Source organism: Grampus griseus, assembly GCF_964374135.1.
Source record: "Grampus griseus genome assembly, chromosome: 1".
Lineage (NCBI taxonomy): Eukaryota > Metazoa > Chordata > Mammalia > Artiodactyla > Delphinidae > Grampus > Grampus griseus.
The window spans coordinates 104,426,992-104,451,306 of record NC_139017.1 but is presented as its reverse complement, the minus strand read 5'-3'; the positions used below and the strand labels follow the sequence as shown (position 1 = coordinate 104,451,306).

The 24,315-nt window shown below is 36.4% G+C and overlaps 1 protein-coding gene across 1 annotated transcript; it reads left to right on the top strand.

The window, feature by feature from the left end:
• Positions 1–833: 833 nt before the first annotated feature.
• Positions 834–21,631, top strand: LOC309837856 (DBIRD complex subunit ZNF326-like; the record flags this gene model as incomplete). The annotated part of the gene is given in 9 exon segments (XM_082678752.1): positions 834–851; positions 853–1,323; positions 3,682–3,880; positions 11,040–11,151; positions 13,348–13,495; positions 14,627–14,726; positions 18,613–18,743; positions 20,295–20,390; positions 21,533–21,631. Coding segments are annotated over 9 exon segments (1,338 nt in total). The 3' UTR covers positions 21,596–21,631.
• Between the last annotated feature and the right edge of the window lie 2,684 nt (positions 21,632–24,315).

The following is a 24,315-nucleotide window of genomic DNA, read 5'->3' as shown; positions in this document are numbered from 1 at the left end:
CCATGCTTCGGTGAGAAGTAAGATGATTTGTTTCTTCTGTTGACTCTATTAAAACCTTGAGGAGACTGTACACTCCCTTTTTTAGAGTAGCTTTATGTGATAATTTTATGTGATACTAGGGAATAATTTTTTGATAATAGGGAATAATTTTTCAAACAATTGAAGACCTTATAAAATGTATTCTTTCTAATCTGCCTTGAAAATTCATATGCAGAGGGTATATGTTGGTGGTCTTTTACTTTTATGTTCTATTTTATGTGCTTATCCTTCTAGATTTGTTAGATTTATTAGTCTACAAGTAAAAAGTGACTGAGGATTGATTATTGACCTTAACCAAAGTTTGGCAGGTTGCCAAACTTCATAACCAGATAACTCTCCCAATTTTGACTGCTGTAGACACAATGAAGCAGTTTTGTCATATAGATTATTGGGGGTGCAAATGGATCTCTTCTGTGTCACAAGTAGCCTACATCTGTGTAGTCCTCAATTTGTGTCCCCATTGAAAGCCAAAATGTTGTAAATATTTTGTATTTTCCAGTATTAGGGATGGATTCAAAGAAAGTTTTGAGTAGTTTGTGAACTTTAACAAATGACTTTTCCCAAGACTAGGGCTGGGCTTAAATAATGACAGACAAATCTTTTCTTTCTAATAAAATAGAAAGCTGCCAAAAAGCAGATTTTTAAGCTAAGGTTTACTTAACTCAATTCATATTTAAACACTGACTCAGATAGCTTTCTATCTGGTCTCATGTTGAACTGCCCAGCCCTAATCAGGTGTGAACAAAAGTAGAACTGTGCAAACCAGTATGGTATAAATGAATTTTAGTTGATAAATGTCATCTGATAATTTGTCTTTTGAATTGTCTAACATTAGTAAGCTTACTTTTGTTTTTTCCCTCACTGTGCAACTCTTCCAGGTTTGGACCTTATGAGTCTTACGACTCCAGGTCTTCTCTGGGTGGGCGAGATCTGTACAGATCTGGCTATGGTTTTAATGAACCCGAACAAAGCCGCTTCGGAGGTAGTTATGGTGGTCGATTTGAGAGCTCCTACCGGAATAGCCTTGACTCTTTCGGAGGTAGAAACCAGGGCGGGTCTAGCTGGGAAGCACCTTACTCCCGTTCAAAATTGAGGCCTGGGTTTATGGAGGACAGAGGAAGAGAGAATTACTCTTCCTACAGCAGTTTTTCTTCACCCCATATGAAGCCTGCACCTGTAGGCTCTCGGGGGAGAGGAACGCCTGCTTATCCTGAAAGTACGTTTGGAAGCAGAAACTATGATGCTTTTGGAGGACCATCAACAGGCAGAGGCCGAGGCCGAGGAGTAAGTACAACAGAATCTTTTCAGATTCTTTTCACTAGTCACTCTTTTAAACCCTTTCAAGACCATGGTTTTCAACTAGAATAAACACTGTTCATCCCAGTGTATTTTGAAGAAAAGCTGAGTCCTAAGCATAATTTTTAGGTTGCCTATAAAAGTTTTCCACCTCAGAAAATACGTGGCAGTGTGAGATGACTGTTCATAAAGTTTTGCCAAATCTCCCTTTATTAAAAAGGTGAGGATATTAGGTTTGGTCTAAAAGGGGTTAAAAGGAGTTGCATTTTTCCTTGTAAACACTAGCAATTTTGCTAGTGGGACAGTTCTTGGATTATGTAAAGGTAATGAACCCTTCTGGAGTTTTTGAGTAGGTTAAAGGTGCAATGTATGATAAAATGTGTATACTTTGCTGCTAAACTCTAGCACGTAGAATTTCTTCAAAGCTTCATATTTCACATTAAACACAAGAGACTAAAAATCGGTGGTAGTTGAGGGTAGCTTAGCCATGTTTACATGGTGAAGAAGTTGATATGTATAATAGGTTGTAGATGATTTGTGGTCAGTATAATTTTGCTAACTTACTCTCTTACAGTATGTCCTATTGCTGGGTGTTCTGTTTTACCTGTGTCACTAGTTTTACTATTGAGAAATAATTTCCTCCCTGTATAAACATGTCTACGGCTTCTTCCTAGGAAGTAATATTTTGTAAATTACTGCTTAAATGAGTAAATATACTAGTCTTCAAGTATTTAATTTCAGGATATATAGTATAAAGATTATGCCTTACATTCTCAGGTAACTTGACTGACATGAAATTTTACCTAGTAAGGGTATGTAGATTGTGGAGTTACTATGCACTTTGATCCTATAAAGAATATTGTATTTTTGCTATAACATGAGGAGTGTTTTATTTTTTTTAAGTCAGTTGCTCTTAATATTCTGTTTGCAGAGGAAAGTACTTCTGATAAAAAATGCTGTAGGGCACATATTTTTAACTGCTCACTAGCCTTTGGTACATCAGTGTAGTTTGTCATACTTGTGTAGAAATTTTGCATTTATAACAGTTACTCTTTACTTATGTAAAATGCATTGCACCTTTAATGGATAATTGATGAAGATTTTTCTGATGTGACTATGTAAATTACCTGGAAACACTAATTTATTCAAGTCTACTAGGTTAGATAGGTATTCCTAAGCATAATATACAAATGTAAGCAACTGATATGTTGCTATTCTACCATGCTTCATGATTGTAGATTAATTGAAAATAGTTGGGATAATAGGCTTTGGGTTTTGAAATTGAAAATCTATTCCAGTTGGAAAATTTGGAAAACTCTTAACGTTTTCCATTAGGCAAATGATTTTTTTCTCAATGAGACTTCAAATATCAATTTTGTTTTCATGATAGAAAAACAGGTATTCCTGTTCTTTGTTTCCACCATTCTAGTCGGAATGGACTTTTCTTTCTTTCTTCCTGTTAATGACATAGATGAACCAATAGGGCTTTCTTTTTTAATCTTCACTTGTACAATTCCCATTGGATCCTTCTCTTCAGATTACTCCTCAATCTTTATCTTCTAAAAGTAGGGTTAGTAGAGTAAATTTCTATGAACATGTGGCCTTTTGGTGTAGTGGATTTTGTTAACGACAGGAGAAGAGGAAGGGACACAAAGAGTCGTTTGGTTGCATGACTCTTCGTCTGTAAACTTTTGCTTCTTGGGCTTCTGGGTCAGAATATGTTTCTCTAGGTAAGAATGTGAATGGAACGTCAGATGCAATTCTTTATCTGAAGTGTGTCTTGGAAGTTGATGCATGGTTATGCTTTAACTCTCCTATTTCATACTAATGTTCCATCTCGCCTTCTCATCCCTTTTTCAACAGGGAGAAATCCTAAATCATTTCTGGATCTTTTTTTACTTCAAACTTCAAATATGGTCTTCTTTGTGTATCTTAGTTTTAAGCCAGGTTTTAGTAAAATAAAGATTTCTTTTAAGGTCTTTTCATGGGAAAACATCGATTAGGAACTCTGAAGAGGAGTTGTCAGAGAGTTGTACAAGTGGTAATATTCTGACAGGCACATATGTTGTTTATGATCTCAAGTAATTTTGAATTGTAAGAATCAAAAAACAGGAAATATTCATATATGTTCTTCTGGAAATAAAAATACTAATTCAATGGATTTGAGCTCATGTAATAATTTACAAAGTTTTTCAATGTATTTATTCAGAGTGGACTTGTAAAATTTAGTTACATTCTGAGGAATTTTCAGGTGAAAAATTTTAGATAGGTAACATAAATTATATATGAATTCATACGTTATCATTGGATATTGTGCTAATATTTCTTGATTTCACAAATTTGCAGCATATGAGTGATTTTGGAAGCATTCATAGACCTGGAATTGTTGTTGACTATCAAAACAAACCCACCAATGTGACAGTTACTGCTGCAAGAGGAATAAAGAGAAAAATGATGCAACCATTTAATAAGCCTGGTGGAACCTTTATCAAGAAACCCAAGCTAGCAAAACCTGTGGAGAAGATGAGCCTCAGCAAATCACCCAGTAAGTAAGAAAACATAACCTTGCTATGGTTCAAGGTACTTTTAATTTTTTTTAACTCAGTGCATTTAGATAATTTTTCACATTTATATAGAGAAACAGTATAATAATTACAGTTGTAGAAATCAGATCTGCAGATGCCCTAATCAGTCATGGATATCAAAATTACCAAAAGATACTTTTTAAATTCACATGCCCTGGTTCACCCCTCTTCGCTACATCTTGATTTAGGGTGGAGCCAGAATGTCTATATTTTTAAAAAGACCTCACACATGATTTTGATTCAGACTCATTTCTTGGGTGTTATATTTATTGTTGGATATATTATTGAAGAAGTGGTATGTTACATTACATAGAATCCCCTTCATGAGGTCAAAGGCAAGAAATTTTTCTTGGTCCTTGGTACCAGGAAAAGCTGTGCATTCTTCTAGAAAATTAATTTGTTCATTATCTTCTGGACATGATTATTCTTAGAGATAATCATATTTCCATTTTTACAGTGTTAAAAATTGAGAGCCAGTCAGAAAATGAAATTAAGAAAACAATTTAATTCATTTAGCATCAAGAAGAATTGAATACTCAGAAATAAATTTAACAAAAGAAGTGTAGGGCTTCCCTGGTGGTGCAGTGGTTAAGAATCCACCTGCCAATGCAGGGGACACGGGTTTGAGCCCTGGTCCAGGAAGATCACACATGCCGTGGAGTAACTAAGCCCGTACGCCACAACTACTGAACCTGCGCTCCAGAGCCCGCGAGCCACGACTACTGAGCCCGCATGCCACAACTACTGAAGCCTGCGCACCTAGAGCCTGTGCGCCACAGCAAGAGAAGCCACCACAATGAGAAGCCCGTACGCTGCAATGAAGAATAGCCCCCTCTCGCTGCAACTAGAGAAAGCCCATGTGCAGCAATGAAGACCCCACACAACCAAAAATAAATAAATAAAATAAATAAATTTTAAAAAACCGCAAAACTTATACTTTGAAAACTATAAAACATTGTTGAAAGAAATTAAGGATCTAAATAAATGGAATACTAAATAAATGTTCATAGATCAGAAGACTTAACATTATTAAGATCGTAATACTCTCCAAACTGATCTACTGATTCAGCCCAATCCCTATCAGAATGCCACCTAACTTCTTTGCAAAAATTGACAAGTTGATTCTAAAATTCATAGGGAATTGCAAGGGACCTAAAATAGCCAAAACAATCCTAAAAAAAGAAGAACAAAATAGAAAGACTCATTACTTCATGATTTCAAAACTTACTACAAAGCCACAGTAATCAAGACAGAGTGGTACTGGCACAAGGCCAGACATATAGATCAGTGGAAGAGAATTGAGAGTCCAGAAATAAACTCATAAATCTATGGTCAAATTTATTTTAGCAAAAATGCTAAAATTATTCAATGAGGAGAGAATAGTCTTTTCAACAAATGGTGCTGGAACCAACTGGATTGCTACATGCACAAGCTAAAATGCAACACCTAAATGCAAGGACTGAAACTATAAAACTCTCAGAAGAAAACAGGGGTAAGTCTTCATGGCTTTGGATTTGGCAAGGAATTCTTAGATATGACACTAAAAGAATGAGCAACCAAATAAAAAATAGGTAAATTGGACTTTATCAAAATTAAAAACTTCTGTGCTTCAAAGGACACCATCAAGAGAGTGAAAAGACAGCTCACAGAGTAGGAGAAAATATTTGCAAATTACATATCTGATAAGAGACTTGGCGTCTAGAATATATAGAATTTTTAAACTCAATAAAAAGACAAATAGCCCAATTGAAAAAAGTGAGCAGAGCATCTGAACAGACATTTTCCCCAAAAAGATATACAGATAGCCAATAAGCACATGAAAAAGTTCCCAACAATTAGTTAGCAGGGAAATTTAAATCAGGACCACGATGAGATACCACTTCATACTCACCTGGATGGCTAGAATCAAAAAGGTAATAACAAGTCTTAGCGAGGATGTGGAGAAATCAGAACCTTCTTATACCACTGGTGGGAATGTAAAATGGTCCAGGCACTTTGGAAAACAGTTCCTCAAATGGTTAAACAAATTACCATATGATCCAGCAGTTCCACTCCCAGGTATATACCAAGAAAAATGAAAACATATGTCTGCACAGAAATTTGTGTACAGATACATATAACATCATTGTTCATAGTAGCCAAAAGGTAGAAACAACCCAAATGCTCATCAGTGGATAAATGGATAAACAAAATGTGGTACGTCCATACAGAATAGAATGGTAGAATAGTTTCCAGCCATAAAAATGGAGTGAAGTACTGATACATGCTACAACTTGGATGAACTTTGAAAAGATTAATGAAGTGAAAGAAGCCAGTCACAAAAGTCCACATAATATGATTCTTTTCATTTGAAAGTGTAGAATACAGAAGTCTATAGGGATAGAAAGTAGATTAGTGGTTGCTTTGGGCTCTGGGGTGTGTAGGGAGTAATACCAGGGTACCAGATTTCTTTGTAAGGTGATGAAAATGTTCTAGAATTGATTATGGTAATGTTTGCACATACCTGTGAATGTTCTAAAAAACATTGGATTACATACTTTAAATGGGTGGATCGTATGGTTTATACTGAATTATATCTCAATAAATCTTAAAAAAAAAAGTTCAGAGCCAGATTACTCTGTTTCTTTTCTCCGTCATTGTATTTTACTTAACTTTGTAATGTATCTCTAAATGAAATCAAGTACATTTGACCAAATTAGATTGTCAAGAGGATACATAAATAAAAGGTAAGGAAATGTCTTTCTCAGCATTCTTTGTGAAAACATAATAACAAAATAATATACAACAAATACTTTGCCTGTTTTTGACTGTACACTGAATTATTTTTTGCTTTTTATATTTATTTTACTTTTGCCTTGATGACTGAAAAGCATTTTATCTTTCCAAGTTAGGTGATATTGCAAGGGGGCAAAAATTACTCTCTTCTTTAGAATTAATATTTGATTGCCTAATCTTGTTGGGCCTGGAGGAGGTTAAGATCATTGTAATGAATGAATATTCCAAGTTTTTCTAGTCCAGTTTTTCAAATTTTTTACATCCAGTTTTAAAACTAAGAGATATATATATATATTTTAACGTCTTTATTGGTGTATAATTGCTTTACAATGATGTGTTAGTTTCTGCTTTATAACAAAGTGAATCAGTTATACATATGTTCCCATATCTCTTCCCTCTTGTGTGTCCCTCCCTCCCACCCTCCCTGTCCCACCCCTCTAGGTGGTCACAAAGCACCGAGCTGATCTCCTTGTGCTATGCGGCTGCTTCCCACTAGCTAGCTATTTTACGTTTGGTAGTGTATATATGTCGATGCCACTCTCTCACTTAGTCACAGCTTACCCTTCCCCCTCCCCATATCCTCAAGTCCATTCTCTAGTAGGTCTGTGTCTTTTTTCCCGTCTTGCCCCTAGGTTCTTCATGAACTTTTTTCTTTTTTCTTAGATTCCATATATATGTGTTGGCATACGGTGTTTGTTTTTCTCTTTCTGACTTACTTCACTCTGTATGACAGACTCTAGGTCCATCCACCTCACTACAGATAACTCAATTTCATTTCCTTTTATGGCTGAGTAATATTCCATTGTATATGTGTGCCACATCTTCTTTATCCATTCATCTACTGATGGACACTTAGGTTGCTTCCGTGTCCTGGCTATTGTAAATAGAGCTGCATTGAACATTTTGGTACATGACTCTTTTTGAATGATGGTTTTCTCAGGGTATATGCCCAGTAGTGGGATTACTGGGTTGTATGGTAGTTATATTTTTAGTTTTTTAAGGAACCTCCATACTGTTCTCCATAGTGGCTGTACCAATTTACATTCCCACCAACAGTGCAAGAGGGTTCCCTTTTCTCCACACCCTCTCCAGCATTTATTGTTTGTAGATTTTTTTGATGATGGCCATTCTGACTTGTGTGAGGTGATGCCTTATTGTAGTTTTGATTTGCATTTCTCTAATGATTAATGATGTTGAGCATCCTTTCATGTGTTTGATGGCAGTGTGTATATCTTCTTTGGAGAAATGTCTGTTTAGGTCTTCTGCCCATTTTTGGATTGGGTTGTTTGTTTTTTTGATATTGAGCTGCATGAGCTCCTTGTAAATTTTGGAGATTAATCTTTTGTCAGTTGCTTCATTTGCAGATATTTTCTCCCATTCTGAGGGTTGTCTTTTCGTCTTGTTTATAGTTTCCTTTGCTATGCAAAAGCTTTGAAGTTTCATTAGGTCCCATTTGTTTATTTTTGTTTTTATTTCTATTTCTCAAGGAGGTGGGTCAGAAAGGATCTTGCTGTGATTTATGTCATAGAGTGTTCTGCTTATGTTTTCCTCTGAGAGTTTGATAGTGTCTTTTTTAATCTAATTACAACATTACAGACATTTTAATGTATCATATTTGAAAAAATAATTGATATTGCAAATGTTGGATTTTTTTCCTTAAAATTATAAGTTTTAATACAAGACTCAGGAACGGTTTAAATACTATTCTTAAATCTACTTTCCTGCCATGCTTTGCGTGGGACATCTGTATTATTTAGTAAAAAATAGCAATATTCTGGAATTCAGGAAACCTGCTAATAGGTAGAGTGTGTGTTAGTAAGGATAACTTTTATACTGTTTTAGATGATAGATTGCTATTTACTGAATTGTGTACTCTAAATATTTCTAGACTAGGCAATTCAGTTGATCCTCTTGGGATAGATTTCAAAGATATATTTTGCAGGTATAGTTAAATAAATATTGCAAAGTTTGAATCAGAAACTGATTTGCCACTAAAGCGGCTATATGTGACCCAACTTTTTTTTTCTTTTTAGCAAAACTTGAGAGAGCAGTGTAGTATAACTAACAATGAAGCCAAAATCCTGTAGTCAAATCAGGCTTTCACTTTTAGGCATGAGGTGGGCATTCTGAAAGATGTCTGCTGAATATTTAGGAATAAGAAGTCTTGCTACACTGTAGTATATAGACTATATGATTTGTTGAAAAGAAGTAGGAAAGGAACCGTATTCAGTCATTTGGATAGAGGTACAACATATATCGTAGTTTTAGCACATGAAGGGAAATGGAACTGCTTCTAGTTTAAGGTCATGTACAAGTGGATTTTATACAGAGTGAGGATTTGAGGGGAACTGAAGGAGGATATTGAAAATGGTTAATAAAATAATAATGTACATTTAAGCTCTTATAAAATGATGAAAAATAGGGCTTCCCTGGTGGCGCAGTGGTTGAGAGTCCGCCTGCCGATGCAGGGGACACGGGTTCGTGCCCCGGTCTGGGAAGATCCCACATGCCGCGGAGCGGCTGGGCCCGTGAGCCATGGCCGCTGAGCCTGCGCGTCCGGAACCTGTACTCCGCAACGGGAGAGGCCACAACAGTGAGAGGCCCGCGTACCACCAAAAAAAAAAAAAAAAAGAAAAAAAAAAGATGAAAAATAATCTAGATATTTAATTTTAAGGTATTTTATATAGTTTTGAAACATCCCACTGTATGCATAGCAAGTACTTAATATTTGTTTACAGTTAAGTTTATGAAATCCCCAGGTGTTCATGATTTTGTATTAGATATTTTTCCAAAGGTAATCCAAAAGGATAAACAGTGTATAAAAGGAAAAGTTTGAGGGCAGATGAGGTTTTTTTTTTTGTAAGTCTAAAGTTAATTGTATCATAAGAAAGAACCTTTTTCTTTTAATACAATGAGATACCACTTCACACCATGTGAAGTCGATGGTCTTAAAAATAACAAAAGGAGGGCTTCCCTGGTGGCGCAGTGATTGAGAGTCCGCCTGCCGATGCAGGGGACACGGGTTCGTGCCCCGGTCTGGGAAGATCCCACATGCCACGGAGCGGCTAGGCCAGTGAGCCATGGCCGCTGAGCCTGCACGTCCGGAGCCTGTGCTCTGCAACGGGAGAGGCCACAGCAGTGAGAGGCCCGTGTACCGCAAAAAAAATATAAAAAAAGGAAAATAACAAGTATTGATGAGGATGTGGAGAAATTAGAACCCTCATACAGTACTGGTGGGAATGTAAAGTGGTGCAGCTGCTGTGGGGAACAGTTTGATGGTTCCTCAAATGATTAAACGTAGACTTACCATATGAACCAACAATTCCACTCCTAGATACATACTTCAAAGAATTGAAAAGAAGTATTCAAACAAAAACTTGTATATAAATGTTCATAGCAGCATCATTCACAAGTGTTAAAAGGTGGAAACAATCCAAATGTTCATCAGCAGATGAATGGATGAAAAAAATGTGGTGTATTCGCACAGTGGAATATTATTCAGCCATAAAAAGGAAGGAGGTACTGATACATGGTACAACACATGGGTGAACCTTGAAAACATTATGCTAAATAAAAGAAGCCAGACAAAAAAATGCCACGTATTGTATCCTTTGTTTATATAAAATATCCAGAATAGGAAAATCTGTAGAGACAGAAAGCAGATTGGTAGTTTTACCAGGTGCATTAGTGACTGCTTAATGGATATGGGGTTTCTCTTTGGAGTGATTAAAAAGTTCTGGAACTAAATAGTGGTGATGGTTGCACAACATTGTGATGCACTTAAAGCCACTAAATGGTACACTTTGAAATGGTTAAAATAGTGCATTTTGTACTGTGTATTCGCATTAAGGCATGTTTTGAGAAAAAGAGGAAGAATCTGCTTTTGTTTTAGAGTTTATACATTTTAAGAAATTTTGGGAGAGCTGCTATAATAAATGAGTTTTTGTATCCAAGGCTCTCTTTCTAGTGCTCATTGTTTTTCCACATTCATGCAAGGTCAGGTTATTTCCGTGTTTCCCAGAGTATGGTATTCAAAATTATTTTAGGTGATGTGGATATTATTGCTTAAAATGAGGATAAGAAAAAATGAGCAGATCTACAGAAAAATATGTAGCAGATAATAACATAGGTGAGAAGTAAATAGGCAAAGTTCATGATGATGTTATTCACATGAATGAAGTTTCAGAAATGCTGGGTAATCTCAAATTCTGATTTTTGTGGTGAGTTCAATTTAGATAATGACCGTCAAGTAAATCTTGTATGTCTATAGTTTATGAACTGGGGACTGGAAAAGGAGAATGGAAAAATGATTTTTATTTTTAACTCTTTTGTCTGATCCCCTAGCAAAAACAGATCCTAAAAATGAAGAAGAAGAAAAGCGACGAATTGAGGCTCGGCGAGAGAAACAAAGGCGCAGAAGAGAAAAAAACAGTGAGAAATATGGAGATGGATACAGGTTTGTGCTTAGTAGAGTCTGCAAATTGGACTCATAAAAACACTGTTTCCGGGGTTTGGGGGTTGGAAAATTGAGTAGATGGCCAAAAGGTTCAAACGTCCAATTATAAGATAAATAAGTTCTGGGGATATATTGTACAGCATGGTGACTGTTGTTAACAATACTGTATATATATTTGAAGTTGCTAAGAGAGTAGATCTTCAAAGTTCTCAGCACAAGAAAAAAAATATAACTAGTGAAGTGTTGGACGTTAACTAAACTCATTGTGCTCATCATTTCACAATAGATACATGTATCAAATAATTACGTTATGCATCTTAAACTTACACAATGTTATATGTCAATCTCAATAAAACTGGAAAAAAGTAAAAAAAGAAAAGATATTTTTTAAAAAGCTGTTATTGGTGTCTTAAGCTGGTGCTGTAGTTGTGTATAGTTAGCCTATGTTTGATTCCTGTCTCAAGGATATTGACATATTCAATTTGCTACTCTCCACCTCTCCCATAGCTATTTGGTTGTCAGGGTCTAAAAGAATGCTGTATAATTGTCCTTGGGACTTTCAAGCCACTGACAATCACTCTACAGATTTTAAAACTGGAATTCCTGATTTTTTACATGCACAAGCAATAATCTATCTGGCCAAAAGAGATTGTGATATGTCATTAATTTTATGATACAGACTGATTTCCGAGATGCAATAAGGAAAAATATGTCTTAGAATCGATAAAGTATTGTGTTTAAGCAAACAAAAACAAAAACCTGTTTCCTTGAAAAGGCAGATACATCAATTTGGATGTGAAAAAATTCCTGAGAGTCAAATGAAAAGGTTTGATCAAAGATATATAGGAATGGGACTTCCCTGGTGGCACAGTGGTTAAGAATCTGCCTGCCAGTGTGCGGGACACGGGTTCGAACCCTGGTCTGGGAAAATCTCACATGGCGTGGAGCAACTAGGCCTGTGCGCCACAACTACTGAGCCTGTGCTCTAGAGCCCGCGAGCCACAACTACTGAGCCTGTGTGCCACGACTACTGAGCCCGTGTGCCACGACTACTGAGCCCGTGTGCCACAACTACTGAAGCCTGCACGCCTAGAGCCCTGTGCTCTGCAACAAGAGAAGCCACCACAGTGAGAAGCCCACGCACCACAATGAAGAGTAGCCCCTGCTCACCACAACTAGAGAAAGCACGCACGCAGCAACAAAGACACAACAGAGCCAAAAAAAAAAAAAAAAAGATATATAGGAATGATTTTTTGATATTTACAGTCATCGCACAGTGGATTGATTCTAGGACCACCACCCCTCCTACCCGACCCCCACCCGACCCTCAAATACCAAAATCTGAGGATGCTCAAACACCTCTATGAGGGTTTTAATCTTACTAAGATAAGAAAACTAAGGCCCAGATAAGTTAAGTTGCCTGAGGTCACATAAGGGTGCTAGGAAATAAACCCAGCAGTAGATATCAGATCCTATACTCTTACCCAGGAAAATAAGTATAATAGTACTGTAAGGAATTAGTTGGAAAATGGAGACTAGAGGCAAAGAAACCAATTAGGAAACTAGTGTTGTAATTCGAGGAAAAGGAAGTAACAAGAATATATGAGGTAGGAATAATTAAATGGCAGAAAAAGGGAAAATTCATTCTGGAGTGCCTCCTGAGCTTCTAAATGAGTGCATTTGTCCAGTCCAGGCTGATTAGTCATCCTGAAGTGATTTTTACAGGGCAGGACTTTTGATCATCCAAGAGCTCTAACAGAGAGAATTACGGTTGTCTGATGTTCCACCTGGCTTTGTTGTCACTACTTCAGTGGTTTGGAAGCTTGAGGATGGAACAGAGTGTAAAATAAGTAGTAGAACTTCGGAACTTGATACTGCTTGAAGTTTGCTCTGGCTTTCTAACTGATCTAGACTTGAAGTGGATAGTTTAGGATTAGATTAAGTAGATTCATTGATCCATCTTTCATACCCAGAAGCTCCAGTGTGGGCCAGCGATGCCAATTGGTATAATAACAGTGTCCAGACAGGTACTTAGATACTATCTTTTTCTGACTTAAGCTAAATTTAAATCAACCATTAAATGGAAGAGAGGAAATCATTTATGCTGGGAAAATTAATTTCATTGGTATAGTCTTATGAACTCTTTCTAAGTAAATAAGGTAGTATTTAAAGAAAAACTTTTTTTTTCCCTTACAGAATGGCATTCACGTGTTCATTTTGTAAATTTCGAACATTTGAAGAAAAAGATATTGAACTGCATCTGGAAAGTTCTTCACACCAGGAAACATTAGATCATATTCAAAAACAAACCAAATTCGATAAAGTAGTTATGGAATTTTTGCATGTAAGTAGCTGTTTCTGAAGTGAGAAGCACTTTATCTGACATTTGAATTTCTTATATTTTCATAGTTTCCCATCTTTCTCCCATTTTATGTTTCTAAGAATTTAATTTACTATTCACTTAAAGAAAGAGTTGTTTTAAAATTAGCTCAGAAGTAGACGTGGATTCCTCTTTCATAGATTTTAGATTTGTTATTTGAGAGTACATTTTTCACAGTAGTTTCTGGCAGAGGTGTCAGGAAAAAATTCCTTTAACAGCTGTTTATTGATACAGAATCAGCTATCATCTATTAACAGTCTTCTGTGTACCTGGTGTTGTGTTGGGTACTTTTCTTCATATTTCATTTCAGCCTTATACTAACTCCTCTTTATCCTAAAAGATCATGCTCAGAGCAGTTCAGTGACTTTCAATAAATGGAAGTCTGAATTCAGAGCCAGAGCCTCGTGTTTGATTAGTGTCCTTTATATTATCAGAATGTGATCATCAGTTCAACAGTTTTTCTTGAATACTTACGGAAGGTGCTGTTCAGGCACTGAAGACAAAGACGCTCCCCTCAGTGAACTAACAAAAATTGGAAATTGAACACACTCACACTTAAACAGATGACACTATTGAGTGGAAGGCCCCAGCGTGATGGTGTAGGCAGAAGTGGCTTGGAGAAAGGGTGGATAGTTGGGGCCAGGGCTGGATCTGGACTGCTAACTGTACATACAATTAGTTTGGGCAAAAGAGATGGAGCTGTTAGAAGGTTAGAAGTACAGGAATCATTTACTCCTCTATATCCTTGCAGAATTGTGTACGTTAATTAAAATTTCTTTCTGTAATTTTGTTTAACGGGTTCCTAACTGTTATTTAGGACTTTCATATTCACCTGTCCTGAGACGATCTCTTGCCTGTCAGCTGTCTTCGATCTCTCTCTCTCTATGTACCTAAAATACATCTTGAAAAGTAAATACTTTTTGTAGTTTCCTGGGACTTTGTATTAGTCTTTCCAACTAAATTGTAAGCTCCTTGAGAACATTTACTAGTTCTTATATAACAGATATTGTTATCTTCCATAGGCCAAGCATGGTGCTAGGCCTATACTATGTGCTCACTGAAAACTTTCTGGATTCTTTCTATTTTGTTTTCTAGGAATGTATGGTAAATAAATTCAAGAAAACATCTATTCGTAAGCAACAGACAAATAATCAAACAGAAGTAGTCAAAATAATTGAAAAAGATGTCATGGAAGGTAAGTATTTAAACAAATTAATTTAGAAATTTACATATATATTTTACATACCTATTTCAGTGTAAATGATGCCCATTAGAGCAGGGGTCCCCAACCCCTGGGCCATGGACCAGTACTGGTCTGTGTCCTGTTAGGAACCAGGTTGCATAGCAGGAGGTGAGCGGTGGGCAAGTGAGCAAAGTTTCATCTGTATTTACAGCCATTCCCTATCGCTTGCGTTATCGCTTGAGCTCCTCCTCTTGTTAGATCAGCAGCGGCATTAGATTCTCATAGGAGCTCGAACCCTACAGTGAACTATGCATGCGAGGGATCTAGGTTGCACGCTCCTTGTGAGAATCTAATGCCTGATGATCTGAGGGGGAGCTGAGGTGGTGATGCTAGTGCTGGGGAGCAGCTGCAAGTACCGATTATCATTGGCAGAGAGGTTTGCACAGAGACCATAATAAATCAATTGCTTACAGACATATCAAAACCCTATCAGTGAGTGACAAGCGAAAACAAGCTTAGGGCTCCCACTGTTTCTGCATTATGGTGAGTTATATAATTATTTCATTATATATTACAATGTAATAGTAATAGAAATAAAGTGCACAATAAATGTATTACATGAAACATCCCAAAACCATCCCCCCTCCACCCCGTCCATGGAAAAATTGCCTTCCACAAAACCGGTCCCTGGTGCCAACAAGGTTGGGGACCGCTGCAATAGAGTGATATAGTACATAGTCATATGTGGTAGGCCTGAGTGGGTTATCAGAAATGGAATCCTTTGATTCCTGTTCTCATGCTTACAAATTTATCACTACCTGCCCTTACGTCTTTCACTTCATTTCCTTCATAGAGGAAAACTCAGCTTTGCCTCCACATGGAAGATATAGTTGTCCCTAGGTTCCAAGAGAGATTGGTTTCAGGACCTGCTTCGGGTACCAAAATCTGCAGATGCTCAAGTCCCATAGTTGGCTCTCCAGTGTCCATGGATGCAGAAGCCATGGATACAGAGGGCCGCCTGTACTTCTGTATGTCCTCTGTCTCTCTTATCCCTTCTCATAAGCCCCAAAGGAGAAGAAAAAAGCATAGACACTAGTTCCTCTAAAACCTGCCTTTCTGTTTAAACAACCACACTTCTTTAAGCATAGTCCACACTGGTCTCTCTTTTTTCACTCTCATTTATTACTTTACTCACAGCAGACAAGTTTCTGCTACCATTAGTCTACTGAAACTGCTATGACAGAGGTTACCAACACCAACTTCAGTATGTTCTTTTGAATCATTATCTTTCTTCTGCAACATTTTCCACTGATAACTGTATTCTTTGTGAATCTGTTTCCTCCCTTGGTTTCTGTGGTATCTCAGTGCCCTGATGTTTTCTTTATTTCCTTGTCATTTTTGTTTTGTTTTGTTTTTGTTTTTATTTTGCGGTACGTGGGCCTCTCACTGTTGTGGCCTCTCCCGTTGTGGAGCACAGGCTCCGGACGCGCAGGCTCAGCGGCCATGGCTCACGGGCCCAGCTGCTCTGCGGCATGTGGGATCTTCCCGGACCGGGGCACGAACCCGTGTTCCCTGCATCGGCAGGCGGACTCTCAACCACTGCACCACCAGGGAAGCCCCCCCTTGTCATTTTTATTCTTTGTGCTTTTCCTTCTCTACTAAGCTTTTGGAAGTTGATATTTTTCAGTATTGTCAGTCCCATTATCATCTCTCTTTATATATCTTCCTGATGAATTAATTTACATACAGAGTTTAAATCAACATCTATATGTTGATTACTTATAGACCTATATCTTATGTACAGGTCTCTTCTAACTCCAATCTCCTACATGCAACTGCCTACTGATATCTCTCTTTAGCAGTCTCACAAAGTGAACATATCCAAAAAATTTATCCTCCCCTTGAGCGTCCTCCACCCCCAAAAGAAAACAAAACAAAAACTTAACAAATATCTCCTCATTCATCTTGGAAAGTGGCCCCATCATCAAAACCAGAACTTTGAAGTTAATCTTAGTACTCACCTTTACTATGTCTGTAGCATTGTGTTCTGTCGGTTCTATCTTTTAAATATGTACCAAGTCTGTTTCTTTACTTCCTCTTTTAAATATTGAATTTGTTCAAAGCTTTATCTGTTCTTTTGGCAGTTACAGTATCTTTCTAACCAGTTTCCTTACTTTTAGTTTTTCTTATCTTTAATTTTACTGCATGATTTTATTACTTCAGGAATTTTCAGTGGCTTCCCCATCCTCCACAGAATAAAGTTCAGATTCCTAGACATGGCACACAAAGCTGTTCATAATCTAGGCGCTGCTGTTTTTCCCTGTCATCCCTTCTTTATAGTCTGTGCCCCAGCCATAATGAATTACTTGTAATTCCTGGAAAGTGCCATTTTCTCTTATATCCTTCCCTTGCATAGACAGTTGTCTTTATGTATCTGACGGAGATTGGTTCTAGGACTTCCCTGCAGATAACAAAACCCATCATGCTCAAGTCCCTTATATAAAATGGGTGTAGTATTTGCATATAAACTATACATGTCCTCTTATATACTTTAAATCATCTCTGGATTACTTATGATACTTAATACAGTATAAATGCTGTGTAAATAATTGTCAGCATGGAATTCTGCTTTATGGAACTTTCTGGAATTTTTAAAATATTTTCTACCTTTTTTATTTTTAAATATATATATATATATATATATTTTAACATCTTTATTGGAGTATTAAATATTTTCTATTTTAAAAATTCAGCCATGGGGCTTCCCTGGTGGCGCAGTGGTTGAGAGTCCGCCTGCCGATGCAGGGGACATGGGTCCGTGCCCCGGTCCTGGAAGATCCCACATGCCGCGGAGCGGCTGGGCCCGTGAGCCATAGCCGCTGAGCCTGCACGTCCGGAGCCTGTGCTCCGCAACGGGAGAGGCCACAACAGTGAGAGGCCCGCATATCGCAAAAAAAAAAAAAAAAAATTCAGCCATGGTTGGTTGAATCTGCAGATGTGCAACCAGCAGATACAGATGGTCACAGTAACTAGTACCTTAAAATGTTACTTCAAGAATGAAATATAAGATCATGGGGATCTTTTTATTGAATTGAAGCTACATGTTGTATACTGTTTTCTTAATCGAATGACGTGATAAGTTCAGTTGCCCAAAGGAAGAGCCAAGTCAATTTTTTCAACATAAAAAAATACATGGTTCTTTAAAAGTGATATAATTCCAAGGAAACTGGTGTGTTCCCAACAGTTTTTCATGTGCAGCGTTTAAAGAAAATTCCTGTGAATATACATATAACTTATTAATTTAACATATTTACTGAGGTCCTATTATGTGTCAGGCACTGTTGCTAAGAGCCAAACATACAGTGATAAGCCAGGTAGCCAAAGCTGCTACTCTCTATTGGGATGTGCAGAAATCAACAAATAAAATAGGTGTTAAAAACATATAAAGTAGCCTTCACCTGTAATACACCTCAGTCACCATTTTTAAGATCTAACATATGTTTTTGTTCCTTATGAATACAATTTTGACATATTTTTACGATCCCTACCCACCCACATTCATAAGCATGGAAATTCTTATTTTACTAGAAAATCAGCTTTTTTTTTTTTATATTATATTTTTTGGGGTTGGACTTATAGACCTCAGAGCATCAGTGTATATAACATGATTAGGAAATATAATGTAATTATACTTTATAATTTTAATCTTTTATCCATATAGTTTTCAATCTATATATGCAGATGAATGAGATACGGCAAAAGAACTCTACCTATATACTCTGATCCTTTTTTTGGAATAAGGGGCATAAATAATCATGGAAATGAAATAGTGAAAACTTGATTTGTCAGAAGTATGTGAATCATACTTTTCTTATTAATAGTTGTATTTCTTTTGTAGGTGTTACTGCAGATGATCACATGATGAAAGTAGAGACTGTTCACTGCAGTGCTTGCAGTGTGTATATCCCTGCTTTACATAGCTCAGTTCAGCAGCACTTAAAATCTCCTGATCATATCAAAGGGAAGCAGGCAAGTTTTAATTTGTCTTAATGAAGTCATTGAATTGTTCATTAATCCCTTATTGCTGTTTAAAGGCTGTTGTTTTCACACCTACCTACTTGTGTACAATATAATTAATCTCATGAGTGAATTACTGTAAAGGTACTTAGTGTAATATAGTGGTTAAGTGTAGTATTGTGGGCTCTGGAGCAAGACTTCTCTGAATCCTGGTTCAGTACATACATGTGTTAAGCAAGTAATAAACTTTTCTTTGTCTAAGTTTCCTTATCTATAAAATGAGGATGGATAATCTCTCTTCTCTTATGTGACTGATTAAGGATTAGGTTAATTAAAATATAAGGGCTTCCCTGGTGGCGCAGTGGTTGAGAGTCTGCCTGCCGATGCAGGGGACAGGGGTTCGTGCCCCTGTCTGGGAAGATCCCACGTGCCGCAGAGCGGCTGGGCCCGTGAGCCATGGCCGCTGACCCTGCGCGTCCGGAGCCTGTGCTCCGCAACAGGAGAGGCCACAACAGTGAGAGGCCTGCGTACCGCAAAAAAAAAAAAAAAAAAAAAATATATAAAAGGCACTTAAAGTAGTGCCTGGCACATAGTAAGTATTCAGGAAATCATAGCTGTTGAACGTTTTTTTTTTGTTAACGTTTTTTTAACATGGTACAAAATGATTTTATGAGTGTGTGTTTGTGTATTTTAGAACAAAAAAGAAAGACTTGATTATAGCATACATTTTGATGACTGGGAAAAATAAATTTAAAAAGTAGGATTACCAGTTACTATGTATTGTTATGTTTTTAGTAGAATTTACTCAAAACTTCTAGGAAAAATTTACTATTTTCTTCTTGATTAGTATATTTCTGCTTCTGTGTTAGTTTTATTTAGTCAAATTTATTTCAAATAAAAATATTTACTTTGTGAGAAATTAGTTTATTTGAAAAGCAAATTTAAAAATTCAAATATTAAAGACTTAAGTTTTAAATAGAGCATTCCTGAGTCTTAAATTCATATTTTGTATTGACGTGAACCTCATTTAACTCAGATTTTTTTAGCCACTTTGAGCACGTACAATCTTTTTTTAAATCTTTGTCCTTTCTCTTTTTTGATATTCCCTTGACACATTTTTGGCAATTAGACATTCCATTTTATTACCTTTCCTCCTTTGTATAATACATTCTTGTACTATTTACAGCCCAGAGAAAGACTCTAGCAGTATGAAAAATTAGTCTTTCTTTTTTTGATAGCATGAAAATGAATAGTTGGAGTAGCTGGGGCTGGGGGAGTTGGATGTAGAGTGAAAAGGAGAGAAAGCAACTGTTTAGTAGACCCGGACTTAGAGTGTTTGGTGACTAAGTGTTTTTTGCTGAAGTTGATTCGCTTTTTGAATCTTCATTGTTTTAATTCATAGATGATTTAGATTGTGGTCACAGTAGCTGTTGTTGCTTTATAGCTTAATTTGCCAGAAAATAAGTCATTTAATACTAAGGATTCGAGCATGCAGTCATTTTAATTAAGGAAATATTTTTCATGGCATGGCTTTCAAGTATCTCTGTGTTCTGTTTTTCATAGGCTTATAAGGAACAAATAAAAAGAGAGAGTGTCTTGACTGCTACAAGCATTTTAAATAATCCAATAGTGAAGGCGCGATATGAACGTTTTATTAAGGTAAGATTTTAGTGCAAAAACTTTAGGTTATATTGTAGTATTGTAATAGTTAAATGATGATATGGTAACTCTTTGTGATGTTTAATATAGTACAAAATGAGGAGAATTTTACTTAATATTGTACATATAGGTAAAAAAATACCTTTTTTCCTAATTATTGGGATTTATTGGGGGAGGGAGCAATAAGCCATTCCTTTCTCATCGCCTTCCTAGCTCTGGGTCATTTGAGAGATACACAAGAGTCTGATAGAAGACCCAAATGTCAGACCCAATATTATCCTTGATTTTTAAAAAAAAGAGTGACTTGGTGGATATGTCTTAGATAGTCTAGTATTTCACCCCTAGACAGACTCACCTCCCCCCAACTTCTGTTACTGGTTCAGCTGGACAGCAACAGGGTTCTCCTAGTCTATCACATGGCATAGAACAGAGTAGAATGTACCCTTTCTGTTGCTAAGAAGAGGCAAAAGAGGGTCTTGATGCCCAATTCAATCCCTTCTTTCCCCTCTTTTGGGTCTTCTGAGCAAAGAGAAATTCCAAAGAGGAATGATGTATCCAATTTGTATTTCTTTTTCTAAGCATACCAATTAGATAAGTCATTCCTCTTCCTTGGATAAAAGTTGGAGGGGAAGTAGGAAGATCAGATATGTTGCTTCAGAAAAAAGCTCCCTCATAGAATCAGGAGGCCAGGAGGAAAGAGGTTTGCTTCTCATGTTAGGAAAATCAGAGGTGAACAGTTAGGTATACCTGGCCTACTGCTTCTCAGGATTTTTGACATATATTATTCCAGTAATCCTTCTTTACATATTATGAGCACTTACTGTATAAATAAGAAACTTATTATTCAGGAAATTAATAGAAATTTTTAAAGGTTAGTTTTTGAGTCTTTATAAAATAATACCTCATTTAAAATCATCCTGCACTGAAGTGAGCCTGTTATGTTGAAGATTTACAAAAGTGTTATTTACATTAGTAACTAAATATTTTATAAATTAAAGAAGCTTTATTTTGGCTCTTGTGATTAATAGGTACTATTTGATTGTTATATATGTATATCTTGTATATGTATGTATAAATTGTTATATATGTATATCTAATATAAATATATATATTTAGTGATCATTAAATTATTCCTCAACCAGATGACTTCCAAGCTGAATAAATCTCAGTTCTTTCAGCTTGTTCCTGAGGGCCCTGTTTTCTGATTTGTCCTATTTGGCACTGTTTACTGCACTCTTGACACCACTTTTAAAAGGTGAATGCAGCCCTAATTGAAATCCAATTTTGTGGGAGATATGGCATCAGAAAGATTAAAGCACCATAGCTAAATTAGGAAATATTAAATTTTTTATCCTGCTCTATCACAAACTTTTGAGAAGTTAATGGTTTCTATTGATGTATGAAAGTAATTTTTAATGAGAGAAGAATACAAATTAGAATTTCTATGTAGGATTTTCAGGCTACACTTTAGAGTCACTTCATGGAATGGGAGACATTATTAAGTGGGAGTGTCTTGCTCACGTGCATCTTGTGGAGAAAGTACCTGAACTGAGGAGAACTCTTCTAGAACCTTGTTACTCCATATGATCCAAGGATCCAGCAGTATTGACATCACCTGGGAGCTCATTAGAAATACAGTTTCAGTTCATATCCGGGCCTGTTGAATAAGAACCTTCATTTTAACAAGATCCCAGTTGATTTATATGCATGTTAAAATTCAAGACGCACTGGTGTCACATGACTCAGTGATGTCCTTTGTCCAGCATTTTTTGTCCAGCATTCCTGTCTGCTCTGTTCCCTGCTGTCTGCTCTGTTTCTAGCTGTTCTAGATGTCTGCAGAAATCCTCTGCTCATAATCATCTCTGGTCATGGCTTTAAAACACTTTCATCTTTAAGTGCTCTCAGAATGACAAAATACCTTTTTAAATCTTTTCCCGTGAAATAATCAGTTCGTCAATTTCTCCCACTTCTCCAGCTATATCATCTTATTCTGCCTTCACTCCCTGGCCTGGACACTCATGGTTAGCCCTTACGACAATGCAGTGCTGCCATTCTAAAATTCTTTACTTAATTGTTCTACCACTTACCAGTTCTTAACTCTGCCATTTATGGTTAGCTTTACTGTCTTTCTTGCTAAAAATATCATGGAATTATGCCAGTACTATGTTTGCCAGATTTTCACTGCAATTCACAATAATTTTACTTATTATCAGTCAATGTAACATGCTTCCCGTAGTGACTATTTCAAACTTTCCACTCTTCACATATCCGTATTTCATTCTTACTCCTTCACTTACCATATTCTTATCTCTTCTCTTGCTTTAGGAGGTTGGACCGTTAGATGTGAACTCTGTAACTTTTCTCCTTTTTACTTTAGAATTATGTATCTTTTTTCTCACCCTTACTGTTGTCTGTGAAGGAAAACACTCTTTTTTTGCCCTTCATCTATGTTGTTGTTTCATCAGTTATCTCTCTCCTTACTTTCATCTGATTTTTTTCCTGTTTATTATCTTACTGTTCTTCCCCAAAGAGACATGCTTATGAGTTCCCTAAACTAAAAGTGACTTGACTTTTCCTAGACTCTAGCCCTTCTTATCTCTTTTCTTACTATCATATTTGAAAAGGTAATTAACCTGCATTATGCTCTTTGCTTCCTATATATTATTCACTCTTTAATCTAGTATTTCCAATTGGAGATGTGTGATTAGAATTCCCTGTGAAGCTAAAATCAAATAAAAAAGCTACCCAGGCCCCTTATAAAAGACCTTCTGAATTAGGGTTTCTCAAACTTCTCCGATAAAGATCTCCCTAAATCTTTCTTAAATATGCAGATTACCAGACTTCTTTCCTGGACACTTTGATTCAGAAAGTTTAGGTCTGAAAGTAATTCAGGAATTTGTGCTTTTAGCAAGAGCTCCAGTACTTGATTAAATTAAAATATTGGAGTATGGGGTCTGGGCCTGTATGTTTTGAGAGCTTAGGAGGAAATTGTGCAGATTCATTCTTGGGCAGTCATTGCTGTCCAACTTCCATTTACATCATACTTTTGAACTCTTCTTTCTAAGATTACCAGTGACTTATTTTCAATAAAAAATTTTAACATTTTATTGTTTATTATTTTAAACATACAAAAGTAAAGGGAATAGTATAATAAATCCTTTAAGTACCCTTACTCAGTTTAATATTTATCAGCTTTAGTGAACTTTTCAGTTCTTTTCTGTTACCTGTTTGAATCATTTGACACTGTTGATCTGTTGACTTATTCTTGAAACTTTGTTTTGCCAGATGATATTTTACTATCCTGCGTTTCTTCCTGCATTGAGTATTCCTTTTCTAACTTCTGTCCCCATGTACAAGCCTTTTCCATAGGTTTTATTCTCAGCCCTTTTTTTCTACTTACTTCCTCAGCCCTACCTGGGCTTTCCTATTTAAGACCTGGCTTCACTATTCACTCTGTTCAGGCAATTCACAAATCTAAATATCTTATTTTGAAGTCTCTTCTCTTTTTAGTTGCAGATTTATCGTTGCCTATTGGACATTTAGACATCTTAAATTCCAATTATATATAGCATATACCTGCTTCTCTTTCCCCATCTTAATTTATCCATTCTGGTAATAGTGTCACTACATCTTTTACCCTTCCTTTCCTGGGCTATTAGAGTAGCCCCCTCACTAGTATTTCTTCTCTTGCTACTTCCCATTCATCCTGCATCTTCCTACCTGGGATATCTTAAAGTGTAGTACCATCTTATACTTTCCTGCTTTAAAAACCTTCATTGCCTCTTCATTTCTTACATCATTAATATAGCCTTCTAATATGCTCCAATTTATGAGACATCATCCAGATACATAATTTAAGTATTTAAATAAATTAAAATATTAAAATTGTATCTGTGAAGTTTAGTGAATTAAAGATGTCTGTTTT